General features: G+C 40.5%; 1 protein-coding gene across 2 annotated transcripts in view; it reads right to left on the reverse strand.

Annotated features, from left to right (window-relative positions):
- sema3d (sema domain, immunoglobulin domain (Ig), short basic domain, secreted, (semaphorin) 3D) overlaps window positions 1-18,484 on the reverse strand; it is a 34,749-nt gene that overhangs the window by 9,694 nt on the left and 6,571 nt on the right. Inside the window, exons 2-15 of one of the 2 annotated variants that reach the window (XM_078256852.1) lie at window positions 16,307-16,564; window positions 11,965-12,125; window positions 9,331-9,393; window positions 9,113-9,232; window positions 8,909-9,002; window positions 8,270-8,398; window positions 6,193-6,296; window positions 4,286-4,400; window positions 4,021-4,090; window positions 3,770-3,914; window positions 2,979-3,201; window positions 2,230-2,318; window positions 1,888-1,929; window positions 1,044-1,201 (exon numbers count right to left, since the gene is read on the reverse strand). In XM_078256852.1, coding sequence (XP_078112978.1) covers window positions 1,044-1,201; window positions 1,888-1,929; window positions 2,230-2,318; window positions 2,979-3,201; window positions 3,770-3,914; window positions 4,021-4,090; window positions 4,286-4,400; window positions 6,193-6,296; window positions 8,270-8,398; window positions 8,909-9,002; window positions 9,113-9,232; window positions 9,331-9,393; window positions 11,965-12,125; window positions 16,307-16,514 — 1,721 coding nt within the window. In that variant the 5' untranslated portion in view covers window positions 16,515-16,564. Of the gene's footprint in view, window positions 1-1,043; window positions 1,202-1,887; window positions 1,930-2,229; window positions 2,319-2,978; window positions 3,202-3,769; window positions 3,915-4,020; window positions 4,091-4,285; window positions 4,401-6,192; window positions 6,330-8,269; window positions 8,399-8,908; window positions 9,003-9,112; window positions 9,233-9,330; window positions 9,394-11,964; window positions 12,126-16,306; window positions 16,565-18,484 lie in introns of both variants that reach the window. The other variant, XM_078256851.1, reaches the window with a different exon arrangement.

Genomic DNA, 18,484 nt, shown 5'->3' on the forward strand with positions numbered 1-18,484 from the left:
CCTACTGCATATATTGTAAAAAAAATAAGTTGCATATTAAACTGGACCAACAATAATGTGTAGGGCGGCCTAAAGCCTTCATACATAAAATAGCCTAATAATTGTTGGCATGATTTCATAAATCATGTTTTAATGTTAAACATACATGTGGCACAGTGAATCCTTAGGATTAACTGTATCTGTGGATGGTCTTAGTGACTACCTTACCTATAGGCCAGTAAGCAGTGGGGATTTATATTTACTAATAATATGTTGGATTCATGTTAAGACTTTTTCATTTTTGAAATTGTTTAAAAAAAATTAACAATAGCTTGACTCTGAGGACCCCCTACGCGTCCCGGACCCCCTGCATAAGAGGAAGTAAATGTAATAGTAAATTTAAAGTAGTACATTTTGAATTTGCATTGTGTGTTTTGTGGTTACACATGTACACATGAGTGTATGCATGTTTGTGTACAGGTTACAAATGCATATGTTTGATTTTGTAATTTCCAATCCAAATTTGTGTAAAAAATGTAATTTGAAAAATGTAAAATGTAAAAATGTAAACTTACAGTGCTTACTCTACTTGTTTCTAAGTGTATATTGGGTGGTGTTAAGCAGTGTACAACGGACTAACTCTGTACAATGAACTGACATGACCTGTTAGCTTAAATATTTAAAAAGAATTATTCTTGCTATATTTTTCATCTGTATGTTGGAGTGTGGTCTTGTTGATAATGCCAGTACTGTGTAACTTCATCATCTCCATTCAAGAAACATTTGAGCACAAGTTGCATGGGCTGTCATTAGTGTCATTGGTATGTGTTATGATCATATTATTATCACATTATATTATGAGTAAAACAATTAAATAAATTAAAAATCAACACTAGACACTCCATCCTCTTCCCTACCTTATCAATGTGCAGATATAGTTACAGATTTGAGCTGCATTTTTACTGTGAATGTATGAATCTACAGGCTCTGAACAAAAAATAAATAAGTAGGTTGATTATCATGCTACATGTTCGGCAAAGTGAATTTTCAAGAGTTTAGCATACCTCTTCGATGCAGGGACGTATCGTGAGCATGTGTGTCCGTCCCATGCGCAGTAAGGGTCTCGTGCCAGGCAGCATTCAGCACAGGCTTGGCCATACAGGTGACATCTACTGAGTGAAACCTGGGCTAGCCCTTCATTTGAACCCACGTAGAGCTGTTGCTATAGTGAAACACACACCACACTCTGCTTTAGAGAAGGTAAACATACAGATCAATTTCATGTTCAAATGTATTATCCATAAAGGAAATTCCTTTGGTTAGAAACTGTACTGTAAATAATAAAACTGTACATTGTGTGGTCTGTGCTAAAACAATATTACACATATACTCTTTATATATCAAAAGTCCTCAGGGTTCCTACTGTTAATTTAAGCTCAAGAATAACTGGGGGTCAAGGCTTTATAACAACAAGACTCATTTAAAATGTCAAAACCTTAAACAGACACATGAAACAAACCACAGAGATTTAAGGATTTCTCAATGTGAGGACTCCCTAACAGAGTTTCCAAAGAACTTTAAAAAAAACACTAGGGAGCATGCACAAACGGCCACACGCACATGTCTAACACTGCTGGGGATTAATGGAAGCATTGATTGGGGTTGAAGTGTCTGCTGACACCCCTGACCCTAAGATAATGAGGCAGAAAGGGGAGAGAGCGCTACAAGAACATGGGGAAGGCTAAAGCGAGCGAGAGAGCGAAATTGAATAGATGAATGATTTGGGGATAAAACGCAGTATGTCTTGTGCCACATCAGGCATATACAGTACACACAGCTGAATACATGTGGCATGAATGAAGGCAGAGAAATAGTGTGGGAATAACATGGATGAGAATGAGGTCGAACCTGTTTAGAAGACATCTCCATACTGAGGATGGGAGTGGGAACCTGCAAAAAAGAAAACAAACAAACATCACCAGCTTTAACACCTCAATAAATAAACACTGCTGGGGCACTGTTTGAGTAAAAAACAACTAGATTAGTTTGTTGATTAATAGCTCAGAAAAATCCATCAGTATTGCACAGTTTGTATCAATTTCATGATGAATATTTCACTGTCTGATGAGTCAACTTTCCCACCGAGGACAGCTCGAGAATCAAAAACCTCTATCAAAAAGCTTAGAGCGACTCAAAGTGTGTGTGCTTCTGTATCTGTATTTGTGCATGTGGCTGTGTTGCGCCCAGTACCTGGAAAACTTGAAGTTCTTCAAGCACCACTTCCTCTGTTGACCAATTCTCCTGAGTGATGCTCACCACCTTTAGAATTGAGCCGGCATCTACGACAGAGAGTGAGACAGGAGGGGTGATTGGGATAAACCAAGCAAACCACACAACATGATTTTTTTCTGTCAGAAGTGAATAATGTAGCCAGGTATGAGTGCTGTGTTGTTTTTGTATCCAATGAAAATGGACACGGTCTGTACACTCATTCACACTCTAGTTCTCAGACTGTGGTTTGAGAATTTCTGTGTTAAAATGAAGGCCTACAAAAGTCCTAAAGACAGGATAGTTTTTTGTTTTTTTTATGTAAAAGGGACAACGCACATTAATCAACATGAGCACAGAGTCCAACATGTAAATGTGCATGATTTAGCCATGCAGGCTAATTTCCATCTGCAGTCCCTAGCAGGTTGATGGCTTAAAACAATAGATAAGTTACACCAATACAACACATAAACATAAAACAAGAACACATAGGCATAGACAAGCAAAATGGCATGACCACTATACCAGATCACGACAGCTGGCAGGTTGATGGCAAAGACAGGATAGTAGACCTAAATGCAACCTTACATGTTTTCATCTTTCCAACTTCAAGACCATAACAGCATCAGCAAAAATCTCAGGCCAAGGACAACTCATAGTGATCCAGTGCCCTCTGCTGGTCAAATATGGAATTTCAAGAGACAACAGAGAGGGAGGGGTGTTTGTCTCACCTGTTCCCAGAAACATGACCTCATATTGTCCATCCTCCGCCAAAACTCTGTCCACCACGATCTGAGTCAGGGTGTAGTCCACTCGGACGCGCGTGAACACGGGTTGACCAGTCAGAGGGTAGACAGAGCGATACATAAGAGGGTGGAATCGAATAAAACTGACCACCTCATCTGGGAAGTCTTTGGTGGTCTTGATCCTTGGATCATATGTCTTGCTGGGACACTAAAGGGCAAAATAAAAAATGTTGATCTTGTGCAAAAGTCTCACAGTCACAGACGATTTCACTCCCTGAATGTGTTTCCCATATTTCTTTTCAGATAACTTGACTAGTGGTTTCTATCTAACAATGTAATGGTGCATGTCTCCCTCTGGTGGTCAAATGAAGGAAAGCAGGAGACAAAGCACATCTGGAACATCTGTGTCTCTCCAGCTTTCCCTTTCTGCATATACTATAGCTCAAACAGCTGTACACCTGAAGCATACTTTGAATTCTCTATCCGCCCCTTTCCCTCCCTTGATTACGTTTTTTAAACAAAATGAAACAAGAATCTGACTAGCATGCCGAGTAACCTCATTGAAGCCAAGGTTATGTCATATATCATGTGCAGATGTGAGCATGCATACCCTACAGCATCTTGAACATTTCACCCTTGAATCCACCACTTTTAAATTAGGCCATGTTTATTATTCTGTAATTAGCAAGAAAGTTGAGGAGCTTATTCATCTAAAATCATCTTAAGCTCGGAGCTATCAAGTATGAGCTGTCGGTTTTTCTCTGTGGGAAACGCACCGTTCCAGGACGGGGATATGGTATCCTCCCCTCGTATTCTACCCATCGGTGGTCGGGCCCCTCCTTGTGGGCGTAAGGTCCGTTAAACACGGCCCTTATGTCCGCCATGCTGTACACACACACTGCTGAGCCACGGAAAATTGAGCTGAGAGGAAGGAGAAAACAAGAGACCAGGTTAAAGCTAGCAAAGAAAAGGGAGAGACCATGGGTGGTGTTGATGATGATGATAGTGTGATGAATAATAAACTTACCTGGAGGTGGTGAAGACTGCATACACTTTGGGGTTTTTGTCATCTCTGGTAGGGAGCACAAATATGTCCTCTATAAGAGAGAGGGGAAGCAACACAAAGGTTATTTGTTTTTATTACCTCTATCTGCACAGAAGAAATGTGTCTACCACTGTGCCATAATTGGAAATGCTGTGCCTTTCTAAAGTAAACCCAGAAGGTTGATTCTGACAAAAATAAAACTCAGTTTATTGGCCCAGATTTTCTTTTTATTCTCACAATCACTTACGGAGCTCATCAAAGTGTGTGTCCACTCCATCTGGTCCAGGGATAGAACACACAAGTCTGGTTTTGAGGAAGGTGGTCCATTTATTGGTCAGACTTCTCAGCCCACCCACATCATTCTGAAACACAGCCACATACAGTGTAACAAAACCACAGTCAGCATAGTGTAGCTGTCCAATGTGACCAAAAGAAAAACACAATTAATAACACACACTTAACCACAATCCGACTGTAATCTATCTAACGGACTTACACACAAAGACAACACACAGCATCGCAGCCTGACTCCGATTCCCTGCACTAATTAGGAAAATAAACAGGTGAAGCCCATGCCTGTAGTATGAATCTGCTTATTTAACCAGCACAAAGGAGGCCTTCTTGTTAGTATAATGACAGTCAGGAGTAATTGAAAAGGGAGAGGAAACAGAGAGAGACGGCGGAAAAACATCAAAGGAGAAGAGAAACCAATGTTAGTGCAGCATGTTGGAAGAGAGTACTAAAATCAAGTGAAGCTGCAGACAGTGCATAATGCAGGATTTATCTTTGCATATGAATTGCTGTTTTAAGTAGCAGCCTTTGATTGAACTATGGTAAGAGCATTCAAGTGCACCTCTTTGTAACGCATAGAACAATTAAGAGATCCTCCCTATTTAAGTTGGCCAGTGCACTAACCTAGTGATAATAGAAAAGTTGTTATGGTTCAACACACACAAAAACACACTCGTGTTTAAGAGACAGAAAAAATGTAAGCACTTAATGAGGATGTTTCACAGTGGTAATAATCTTCAAAGAGGATTGAAGTGAAGTGCCCTCACTCCTTTTACATGCAGGGGAAAAGACACAGATAATGAAGGAAAAATACAAAGACCAAAAGAGAGAGATGGCAGAAAGAGAGGGCTGTAATCCAGAGGAATCTCCTTCCAGTCTGCTTTACAGCTTACTCTTAAGTCATAAATACGCTGAAAGCTTTTCTCTTAGAATGTAGCAATAGGCCACCGAATGCTAATGGAAAACTGCTGTGTGGGCTAGTCCCATTTGGAATGACTTATGGCACACTGTATGGTATACAAAATGTCCCAATAATGAATCTATTCGGCCCTCAGTCAGCTGTGCAGCGCCATCAAATAGAACTTAATAGGCACTGAAACATGATATGCTTCTTAAATGTCTTGCAGCATCTAACAACTGAACAGAGAGAACGTTTGTATTACCAAAATGCTTCGGTTTGGGTATGAATTTGAAGTTTGGCATTTTGCTTCAAGCATAGACCTTTGAATGATGACTTGTAGTTCCAGTAGAGGTTCCAGTATAGTATCATGTAATGTAATGGTACCACACAAAATATGTCAAAATATGTTTTCTTTATCACCCTTTTAATAGAGAATACATGCAAAAACAATGAGAATGAGATGGCGCGAAGATCTATATCAATCTCAGCGATAGTGTAGGCAGCAGCCCTAAGATTGCACTGTCAGCAGGCCATAAAGGGGCTAAAACCATGATTCACTGCCCCAGACAGATTCTTTCAGATGACAACAAAAGAAGAATGTATCAGAGAGGCCTCCTTCTGGGGTACATAAAACACTCTTGTAGTGGCCGACACAATGATCTTTATCTGATCAAATCACTGCAGGAGTTATGACTCCCTCACACTCTGTAAGAGGTATTGCACTCCTACTGTCTTTCTCTATAGTCCCACTATGTTGCACCTATCTATCTTCCAAGGATTATTTCTCTCATTACCAACTGGGTCTTGAAGTCCATGTACAAGTATCTTACAGTAGTTGGGGCTTTCATTCTTCCAACCCCTTCTTTCTCCCCTACCTATCCAACCATCTGTCATATCCTCACCTCCATTCCTCTGTATAGCTCCTACTTTTTACAGTACACTTCTGTTGTGTAATATCTCACCTTGCACACACGAGCCACTCGGGACAGGATGCTCTTGCCGTTGCCTTCCCATGACACCTCGCGGAAGAAAAAGTATATCTTATCATCATCTGGATTGTAGGTGTCTGCAATGGGATGAGCAGATATAAACCTGGCCTCTGAAGACACGGTGAGGAAAAGAGAGAGAGGGGAGGGTGTTAAAATAAGTCAGGTAATGGATTTGCCATGCGCTGCAGCCTTGAGGTGGCATTAACACTACACCTAGCACATGTTTATTTACAATATTGTTCTATTTCTACAGAAAGGTCTGACATATTGCCTTTCCTATTTTCTAAACTAAAGCTTGGGCCGCACACTCAACCTGCCGTACAGTTTGATGTATGGATAGACAAAGTGATTGCCAGGATTTTTAGGTTAGTTTAAAAGCAGTTTTGTTTACTTTTCTGTGATTTTCAGCCTGTCTGGCAGTATCTGTTAGGCAGCATTGTGGCATAGAGATCATCTTGAGCTGGAACCAGAGGTGTCGAAAGTATTCACATTCAATCCTCAGGTAGAAGTATAGATACTAGGGTTTAAATAGACTTCTGTAGAAGTTGTCAGAAGTATCAACTCAAGCTTTTTACTCAAGTAAAAGTGTAAAAGTACTGGTTTCAAAACTACTTAAAGTATAAAAGTAAAAGTAATGTAAGGGAACAAAAATAATATCAATATGCTTTTTCAAATTAGACGGTGAGTTTTGGAAACAATTAGCTTGTGGTACTTGGGTGCGCAGAGCTTGCAGCGCATTCAAAAGGAGTTGTTTTTGCATTCAACCATTTCGAAAAAATTCTTTCCAAGGGTTGGCTGGTCTTCCTGGCTACCAACTTCCTTGCTGGTGCTTGGTTGGGACATTTTGCTCGAGTTCTCTTGAGTCTCTGCCCACGGACATCTTCGTACTAGGCTACATACGTCTGCTATTTCCTTGCTGGAGTGTGACGTGATTTGTGTCATGTGCAAGTGCGATGGATCGCAATGCAAGTATTAGTATAATTGTCAAATGCATAATAAATTAATGTGGTGCAGTTACTATTACTAATAGCAATACTATCAAAGGGTTTCTGGGCTGATCTTATGTGAATTACAGTACAGACATCAGAAAAACAAATACTAAGAATGATGAGTAATTACTATTTTATAATGTTGAACAGTGTGACACGAAGAACATGGACAATAAAACATGACGTAGGAAAAAGCCTGTGGGGATCAACAGCATGTTGCCATCAGTGTCTTGATTCAGGCGGGGACTACAGTCTACAGGCTTAAGTGTTGCAGTGACATTACATCAACATTAGCTCAACCTCTAGAAGCCGAGCCAAACACCAGGGTGATTCCCCAACTGGAACAGCTTAATGTACGACTGCTAACACACTCGACAGAAGGTCATTGTTAGTCCTGCAGCACTGGAAAGATGTTCCACGAGGCTCACAGGAATAGAAAGACTGCAAGGCGGGATGTGCTCTTTCTCTCTGCCTGCCCTGCACCAACACATGCACTCTATACACATACTTAGAGAGAGAGAGAGAGAGAGAGAGAGAGAGAGAGACATAATTACTCCAAACATCTCTGACTGTGTGGTTGTGAAATGTGGAGACCATGTGTAAGGATTTAGATCCCGGTGACAACTGTTGATACATGACAACCCATCAGTGGCTGTAAAACACTCAAGACTGGAGATGTATACAGAGAGAGTCGACTCCCTCTTCAGTGATGACTGTGCATGCCTGTGTGTGCGTGCGTGCGTCCGTCCATTCGTACGTGTGTGTGTGTGTGTGTAAATGTGTGTGTGGCTATAGGGTTGTGTGACTAAGACCCTGCATTTTGTGGAACACTGTAAATTCCCCTGTAGGTGTGGTCCCTGTTCAGCTATGGCATTCATATAAAAGTTCCAGCTAAATGAATAAGTGGGCTGTTTCCTCCGCACTGGAATGTCAATAACCATCCTGAGGGCACAGAGGGGCTCTTTGTATCAGTAGAGAGGCTGGAAGTTTGGAGAAAAAGCAATAACAGGTTTTGAGGGCACTCAGCGTGCTAATGTGGATATGTGCAAGCATGTGCGTACCATTGATCCAGTATTCTTCAGACATGTCTGTGCGTATGTAGTGCTGGTCAGGTGGAGGGCCAAGGGAGCGTGTGAAAGTTGTGTCTTTGCCCAGGAAGTCTGATGATGTGCCCGCATACAGGTACTGATCTGGACCAATTACAGACACAGGTCAATCAGTCATGACATTACTATATGCAATAGTAAAATCAGCACATATAGAACATTATTGTACATAAAAGGTCAAATAGCAGTAGCATCTTACAATCCTATTCAACATGTACACCACAAAAACAAAAAACAGATATTATTGTTTAGCTTTTAGCATTACATAGGCTTACCTCAGTGAACCTACATAGAAAAACACAGACTGAGAAACATTTCAAGAAACAAACATATGAAAGACAGATAAGGCTCTAAAGCACTTGTGTTTACAAGGCTCTGCCAAGTGAATGTGTTGCTGACTGAAAACTGTCTGCTTGCCTCTTTCTTGAGTAAATCATTTGCAGAAAAGTGCTGGGAAAACAGACACATGAATACAACAACTGAGTGGAAACTTGAGGAGAAGCATCATTTATTTAGCAATAACATGCTGCACAACAGATAAGGCAGGCAGAGGATAGCCATGTTGTGTGAGTGTTGTGTGATGGCTCGTATTACCTGTGAGGACTGAGGTGAATGGCTGCGAGGGATCAAAAGGACATTTCAATCTGCCAGACTCCACTGTCCTAGACAGCAGTTGAAACACGCCATCCTGGGAGACGAAAAAAGAGATAATATGAAACTTTTGCTAATTTAAATCCAACTCCTGAACTTGTGTCAAAATTATCCCTGCTGACATTCACTCGCTCATATCTACTTTACCTCTCTGCGGCCAGTGATTTCAATGAAAGCACAGTTGGGATGGAAGGATCCTGTCCCACAGGCATAGACATGTGTTCGATTGTAGTTGTGGAGGACCCTGACAAAGTTAGCACACTCCAACTAGGAAAAAGCAAGGATGAACAATTATAAGATGTCGGATTGAACAGGTATACTGTATATTACAACACACAGATATACTTAGAATCTAAATGACCTACATTTGCATTTTTGCCTGCCAGTTTGCACATATCCACTCGGTCCCGGGGAGCAGGCCAGTGAATCTAATGACAGGTAAATAAGAAGAGAAAACATTTTACATTTCATAATGTCGTATGTGAGCTGTCACTCAATCAAAGAACTTGAACACTGCCATTTACACGTTCATTAAATCTCCGCCAATCTCTGCTATTGCAAAGCGCTATAACCCTTTAAGCCAATAAAATAACAATGTAATGTGTTTGAGCTGCAGTAGGTTCAGAATGCAGCAGCCAGACTTCACACAACATCTGGAAGGAGAGTACATAATACTCCTGTTATAGCATCTCTACACTGGCTACCTGTGCACTTTAGAGTAGAATATAAGATTTTATGGATCACTTTAAAGGGTACTACTGAGTAAGCTCCTGACCCCCTAACCAGATATGAGCCTAAGTGCAGCCCAAGAGTGGCTCTTAAAAGCTAAAAACCAAAGGAGGCCAGGAATTTGCCATCGGGGCCCCTTTAACTCTGAAACAAACTGCCAGAGAAGTTCAGGCAAGCCAGTTCTTTATTCTGTATCAAATTCCTTTAAGAGACACAATATTTAGCTTTTACTGTAAAAATTCAATTTCTGTTTCCCGGTGAACTCGTATGGTTTATTTCCATATTGTATTTTAATTCCCTTTGGGCTATACATGTTCCACTGTTATGTTATAAAGTTGCGATATAAATTAAATGAGCGTTGGAATATGTTCGCTCCTCGACTTTATCTGTAACATTTTAAGGGATTATTGTACAAATGATCTCAGTTGTACAATAATTAACACCTCCATGTGCTGGTACGAGAGAGCAATGGACGTATAACATCCATTGTCCATGCAATGTATTCCGCCATGTTCACACATGTGTTATAACAGGCTTATGTGCTTAGCGTATTACATCCCTTAAATCCTACCAAGGAGAGCTATCGCCAAACTTATTCATGGGTCTACAGAGCCTGAATACGCATACAAACACACCGTCAAAAAAATCAAAACATCTCATGATTCCAAATCAGTGCATGCCGCCTAGGAATTCATACAGAAAACTAGTGTTACAACGTGATGTGTTGACTGAGTACGGTGTGGGGCCTGTGAAGGGCTGTTTTTAAAACAGTATGAAGTTTAAAATATGAAGTGATCTGTGGTCTAGTTTTACCCCAGCATATGGGAATATATTAAAGACAGTGGAAAAAAGTTTATGACATAGCAGCTATCTCCTGAAAATCAAGGTAGAAACAACTGGAACGTTTGCTTGCAGAATATTTGGTCGTGTTTTAGTGCCTGATGGTCCATTCTTCAAGGTATGCCTCATCATTAACTGATGAACACCAATATTGCTTTTCTAGATCAAATTCACTGTGAAGAGCTGGGCCCAGAGGGCAGAGGGAATTGGACCTTTGGTGCATATCTCCCCGGCATCAGTATCAGTAACCAGAGAGGTAACAAAAAGCCAGACTAAGAGTTAAAACAACCAGATAAACGTCACACTGTCATCATACTTGCAGATCAATCTCAGCTGCATAAACACACACTCAGTCCTACAATTTTGAACATATGGCATCCTTCTAAATGCATTTGTGTGTTTGTGTATTTGCATAAGGGTGAACTTGCATACTCCATAAATATGTATATACTTGTGTGAGTGCCCTATAACATGATGACCCTGACCTCGCCAGACAGACAGTTTTAGACTGCTGTTGACTGAAAGGTGAGCTCTTCTCTAAAACAATACACAGTTGAGTACAACACATGGGGGAAAAATACCTTACATCACCCCAATTAATGGCAAGACAGGTATAAGTGTCAAGAGCTGAAGCGTGGGCTGTCTCTATAATAATGAGCTGCTCACAGGAAATAACAGAGGTTATTAGGGTGTCTCAAGGGACTCCAAGCATGAGTTTGCACACCTGGGGATTGGGACCTTTACAGTGTGTGGAGGAGATACTCCATATCCTGTTCAAACTTGAATTTCTTACAGTCACATTATCCTCCTGTCACAGGGTGTGGAGATTCTTAAAACTGCTGTAAACACTTTGAAGTCTACCTAAACAACCTTAAAGTGCTCATATTATGCTCATTTTCAGGTTCATACTATAAATGTATTTAGAGGATGTACCAGAAAAGGTTTATGTGGTTTCATTTTCAAAAAACACCATATTTTTGTTGTACTGCACATTGCTGCAGCTCCTCTTTTCACCCTGTGTGCTGAGCTCTCTGTTTTAGCTACAGAGTGAGGTATAACACTTCTGTTCCATCTTTGTTGGGAGTCGCACATGCGCAGTACCTAGGTAAGCACAGCTAGGTTGTCAGTTGCAGAGTATGAGGGTGTGCCACGCTAGCAGCTAGGCGAGCATTATAACGTGTGTTACAAAGTGACGAACGTTTGTCACAGAAGTAAAGGCTGGACTACAATAGAGCAGTTTGTGAACAGTGTTTCCTCTGGAAGATGGTAAGTCCCTTTGGGTGGACTTTGGGCTTTTTCACTTTGTAAACCTATAATGTGCACAAAAAGATATATAACACAATAAAGGAAAGGGAAAAAAGCCCAAAAGCATAATATATATATATATATATATAATTTGCACATTCTGTGCTCTTCACAGCATAGCGTACCTTTCTGGGGGCTCTGGCCAGATTGTCAGTGTCAAGCAGGTAGATGTGATCTCTGGCTCCCAACAGAAGACGACCTCTCTCCTCATCCAGCAGCAGCGAGTGGGAGTGGAGGCCATCGGAGGGGCCCAAAAACAGAGATACACTGCCGGCTTGCAGCAGTTCTGGCCCAGAGAGAGTGACAGACAGGCAGAGAGACAAACAAAGAGATTAATAAATCCCTGCAGTACAGTGTATGCATAGAGCTTACTTTTAAAAACACACCATCTAGAATTGAATTACAGTACATTGGAAAAATTATGTCAGCAGGATTACGCTGTTAAATTGAACTTATTCTCTTCAGTTCACTGATACAGAAATCCCAAAGACAAGCACTGGGTTTCCTCAAGACAAAAAAATGTGTCTTGGCTTGACTTGAAACTTGCCTAATCCTCTGTGGTTCAACACCTTAGCTTTACATGCTGATAGAGAAGAGATACAGTAGCAGAAAAATTAGACGGCACACTACCTCAGTGGATGCATTATCAGATATCTTTATCAGGGTATTTTCATAGCTACTTCATTAACCATGAAGACATCTCTCACTTTAAAAACAGCTGTTTAAAAGGAGGCAGGGGTTTATTTATTGTAAAACTATCTGTCTCTCTACCAGTACTTTCCTGACTAGACCTCATTTGCAGATGACTGAACATCTTCATAAACATGAGCTGTGGCTGCACGGTATGCCTGTCATGGGCAACGTGAGATTAGATCATGAAAAGGGCAGGTGGAAAACCTGTTGCTCACTCATAAGACGATGGTATCGTTTGCTGTTGACTTCAATAAGATTTATAGTGGTAACACTGTAAAGGACAAATATCATGCTCATTTTCAGGTTGATACTTTTGGGGTTCTACTAGAACATGTTTACATGGTTTTATGTTAGAAAAACACATTTTTTTCATACTGTCTGTCTCAATACACCTGTATTCACCCTTTGTTCAAAATGCTTCTTTTTAAGGCTGGCTTGTTGACTCTGATGTTTTGTGACCTAGGCAGCCCACTGGGTTGTCTTATTTCACAGTTTGTTGGTTGGTAGGCACTCCAGGTGTACTGCACTGACAATTTGAGTTTTTCACGACATCTCAACCTTTAAATAAACTGTATATAAAGAGTTAAAATATACTGTATTGCTGTGTTTGCGTTGGTATCGTTTGGTCTCCCAGCTTCCATGGTCCATTTCTGGGAGCTGAACACTGACTACATTCTCAGCTCAGTACTGTGTCCTTGATCTACTTGATCTAAGGAAATCTCTTCTATCACCAGGCTCTTTTCAGTGCACCAGTATAGCAACATGCCTTGAATAAACACTGGCTCAATGTGGGGGAGTCCTGTGGGAGTCACTCTGAAAGGATTGACATTGTGATTACCCTCTTGGTGTGAAGGATTGGAGAGGTTACCAACCCTCAATATTTGAACTTCTAGGACCCCTCCACACCACGCAATCCTGGTTAATACCTCCTCCTATACAGCAGCTCACACACAAAGCACCCCCACATGCTCATATCTCTCACCCCTATACATACATCATGCCCCCAGAAAACTCACAGAGAGATTAGGCCTGCTAGCCCTTGGCTAATGCTAATCTGCTCTGTAAACACGTAGCACTATGAGCCCACTGAAACAGCCTGCTTATCTGTTGCCGCTTAGCATAGTGCTCCACACATTTCTCCAGAGAAGAAAGCCCTCATCTTCCTTAACAGCTCTTGATTAGTTCCTCAGCTGGAGCTCTGAGGCACTCTCATCCACACATTTATGTGAGTAAGACATGACTTGCTGCCACCAGGTTTAGGCTGACAAACTATTTAAGCTCTATAATACTATGACGTCTGCCGTTGTAGAAGTGCAGACCACCTTACACAGCTGCATCGTTTCCTTTTGTCTGAATGTTGAATTATAAGAGGATTAGGTCGAAAAGATACATTGCTGTAATGATGCTGTTAATGAATCTGCCATATGGGCTGGAAGAAGAGTCACATCTTTTAAGCATGAATTAAAACAATATTCATTAGAAGAACCTATCGATTGTTGTACCCTGCATTAAGCTAGCTGTAATAAGGCCGCTGTTTTCATGTTGCATGATCCAGGCCTGCGATTATTAATAAGCAGCGTAGGAGTCACGTCACAGCTAGGATTGTTGATAAGAATGTATAAACAAAGAAACCAAGAAAGATGAGCTCAAGAACAGCCAAAATGAGTTCACTAAATTGAGGTTAGGTTTGGATCAACTGTTAACAGTAAGAAAATTGTCCCTAAAATTGTCTTCTTACTGTAACTAATGAACTAGCTTTTGAGTAATACAGGCCACAAGACTAAGGATAGAATGCATGTGGTGTAACTTAGTCCCTTTGGGCACGCATTAGAAACAAAGGCATACCAACAATATGAATGTGCAGCGTATGAAAAATATTTAAACCAGATGATTTTACGTCTCATTTGGCAGAAGGCCACAATGTCTATGTTGTGACTCTAGATGAAACTTAAACTTGTCCCTCGAGATGTGTTTTTTTAGAGGAAAGTTTATAAGTTTGGAGTAGAAGGCAGTTGTTTTTTAGGTGTTCACTCAATCAGGGATGATTTCACTTTGATCATTTCACCCTTCACTCATTAAAGCCGTGCTTTTCACAGGAGGGCGATGCTATGTTTGAAGAGTGATCTCTGCTGGGTGGTGTTGCTTTTGAAGAGTGTGCACTGATGAGATGATGACAAGATGTGTGCATGATGTGCACACTGGGTTGGAGATGGGTTTGCTTTTGATAGATTCTTCTTTGCTTCAGTCATTCTGACTGAGAGAGCCAAAAATGGGCATTGTTCTACTGTTGTTAATCTGAGGTCCAAAGGAAACCACTGCAGATTCGCCTCTTGACTGAAAAGTAAAGTTTACTCAGCCGTGTGCTCAAAGTCGAAGCCAAGAGACACACCCTGATAGAGTATCAAAGTTGTGGTGATGGCGCAGTGGATATGACATATGCCTTTAGTGTACATACATCAACCAATGTGTCCCAGAGCAAGACACTTAACCCCTAGTTGCTCCAGAGGCGTGCAACCTCTGACATATATAGCAATTGTAAGTCGCTTTGGATAAAAGCGTCAGCTAAATGACATGTAACGTAATGTAACGTCTCAGATATATGGCCCCATTAAAATTCAATCATATATGAAATGATGAACAGATTTATTTTGGTTGGTTTGGAACAAACATTAAATGAGATAAACTGTAGAGATAAATACTAGCCTAACTGCTGAGTAAACACTGTCCCTAGCAATCATTATTCCTTCAGCTACTTACATATATTTATTTTGGACACTCAAGACATACACGTGTCTCTATTTCCAGCCATAGGTTTTGGAAGCCTTTGACCAGAAGAGAGCTTTTGGAGGTTGAAGACAGAGGGAGTTTACTTTTAGGTCACAGTAGGGATTCAATTTTATGGAGCAAGACTGAAGTTCATTTTTGTGGTTTCTTGTAGCTAATACATAGCATGAGGGATGGAGACTTTGAAGTAAAGTTTGCACTGGAGTCTAGAATGGGTTTTAAAGGGAGCAATAATTCAGCTTTCCCCCCGGTGGCACAAAGTAAACAGCTGACGCAAAACTAAACACATGAACACAGTGCACTGTTTGAACGACAGTCTGTTATGAACCAAGAGCATCCACATGAAATGTATGTTCTGCATGTGAATTAAACATATAGGACTGGACTGCAACAACACTGTATTTTATTAAGTGATTGCAGGTTTATGAAATAAAGATTTATATGTTGTGTTCATGTTTAAGGAAAAAGTGAGAAGGGAACATTATGAGGTTGGCAAATGGATCAGCAAGTGAGTCTTAGATCTCTCTTTACAGTGTTGTTTTAAAGACCATTTACTTTAACAGTGCAACTGAGTGTACTAATCTCTCTTTTCACTTTTCCTCTTGGCTGTGTGCACAAAGCCACATGAGAAATAGAGACAAGGGAAGACAATGTTACAGGAAGAGAGAAAGATAAAGCTAGACATAGCCTTTGAAGATGCACACTGAATGGCTGAAAACGACAACAAATTCAAGAGCTTCATAGGTATGAGTCAACAGGGTCATAATCTCATGTAGCTATAACTATAATTCCATCTAGGTGCCAGTGCACATGCTGACGAAAGTTGTTGGCATGAGGTAAAATATCCTCAAACCTCAAATTACCCAAAATTGTATTTAGCTTTAAGACTGCCCTGGACACATACTGTAATAATACAAAAGTATCAAAGTAAATGTAAATATGTAAAAACAATACAATTAACAGACAAATCAACAATATTTCAGTTCTTACCTCTGTGGCTGAGTTTAACCCTGGGGACACTTTGTTTGATGCTTGCTCCAAAAGGGAGGGTGGCCAACAAGATCAGTACCACCAATGGGACCCCTGGATGGGATGGTACCTTAATTATCTTCCCTTTGCCCTCATAATTACTGCCAGACATGCAGTGCAGAGCCCTAACTTCATTCAGACTCTGATTACCAGAGTCCCCTTTCTTCATGGTGTGTGGAGTGGTCTTGTTCAGTTTTCACTCTGTCCTTTTCTGCAACCCTGGAAAGAGACGGGAGTGAAGAGTCAAGCTAGGGAGGAGCAATCATAAGTGTGTGTGTGTGTGTGTGTGTGTGTGTGTGTGTGTGTGTGTGTGTGTGTGTGTGTGTGTGTGTGTGTGCGTGCGTGCGTGCGTGCGTGCGTGTGTCTGCATGACTGTGTGTCTCATCTAACTTTGTGCAGGATATGTACACAGGATTCTGTTGTGACTATTCAGTCGTTTCACCATGGAGCCCTACAGGCATGTCCCCTCTCTTTACCCGTCCTACATCAGCTGTTGCCTGTCACTGGCTTCCCTTTTGTGTCTGCTTTAAATCTGTTTGCCTAAAACAAAGGTCAGGCTAACAAAACAGTCACATTCTACTATCTTTCACTCGGCCATGCCTTTTTCAGTTTCTCTCTCTCCTCTGTCTTCTTTTGACCTGGATAACTCATTTAATTCTTTAGCTAAATGATACTTGCCAATAGTTTTAGCATTGGCCAATGACCCTGTCAGCTCCACCTTTATGTCCTGTAAAAAATGGGCCACGTCCTGTCTGGGACTTCACAGTGCATTAATGATGCCTGTAGCACAATCATTAGTTCACACTCAACGGAAAGTGAGACGTATGAGTTAACAGTCATGGGAATGCTCACTAGCTTTTCTGGCACTAATAAGCAAGGAGAACTTGAGCGATGTGCACTAATTGAACACAGGACAAAGTAAATTCATTCTGTAAGAAACTGGACATTTTATTGGTTGATATTCAGTGGGGAACTCTAACATTTAAACATTAGAAATATGCAAATGTGACAATGTTTCAATCGCAGTCATTTGGAACTGACAAAAATCTAACTGGAATTAAAAAATTGTCCATTTAAATACATTTGTGGTTTGGTTACTCTCTGATTTCCAATAGCCTTGCACTGTATATGTGATGAGCATATACAGTAACTACACTCTTTCAAACATGCAAATGTGATCATAACAGGACATAGGTTTTAAAGGACGTATGAAGGAAGCATGCAACTGCTGGTTAAGAGTCTGCAGAGTGGAAGTTTTTTTTTGGTAACATTTAATATCAAGAGACAAGTTAGAATAAAATCAAGAACAAAGTGCTAATTAACGAACAAGTTGTGCCTAAAACTAAAAATTATTGCAAGGAACCAGTATCAAATTATTTATAGGTATCTATGAATATTCACTGTGATTACTTTCTTAACTTATTGTTACTGATTGACTTTGATTCAGGTGCTAATCAGCATAATTACACACACATATTGGTTGTGTGTTGTGCCACCTCAAGACAAGTGGTGCACTGTACTACATTGGAATGCATTGTTACCTCATGTAACCTTACCCTTAATCAGAATTGTTGTGGATGTAGTGCAACACTCTACCCAAAGAGCAACTAAGTATGAACAGTCTTTTTAAACCTGCATTCCTGCACATTCCACAGCCATCTAGCTATTAATTAACCAAACAATCGATGAAGAAATTAATGAATGCATCAAAAGAATGCCTCCCCCCTAAGGCCTTATTGCTACTTCTCCCTTATTACTTTCCTTCCACCCCCATTTCAGATAACACTATCAACCTGTCTAGTGACAACATAAACAATGTCAACCTAAATTAATAGATCTGATGTGGAAAATTCACACATCTCAAATACTAAAACCAAGCATGTTGCTTCCTGTTGGAAGAATTGAACAGATAGAGAGAAGATCACCTTTTGGGACAAATGTATTGGGACAATATTGTCTATGCAGTGCCAAGAAAATTATATACTGTAAGTTGACATTCTGAGAACATACATGCATTCATGCCTACGTACACAGATTTGCATGACATGTTGGCAGACAGATACAAGCTGTAAAAGTCATTTCACTTTATTTATTTTCCTTGTCCAGTTTTGGCATCTGGTGTTCGAAACTTGAGTTCAT

The sequence above is a fragment of the Sander vitreus genome, chromosome 8, assembly GCF_031162955.1.
Source record: "Sander vitreus isolate 19-12246 chromosome 8, sanVit1, whole genome shotgun sequence".
NCBI lineage: Eukaryota > Metazoa > Chordata > Actinopteri > Perciformes > Percidae > Sander > Sander vitreus.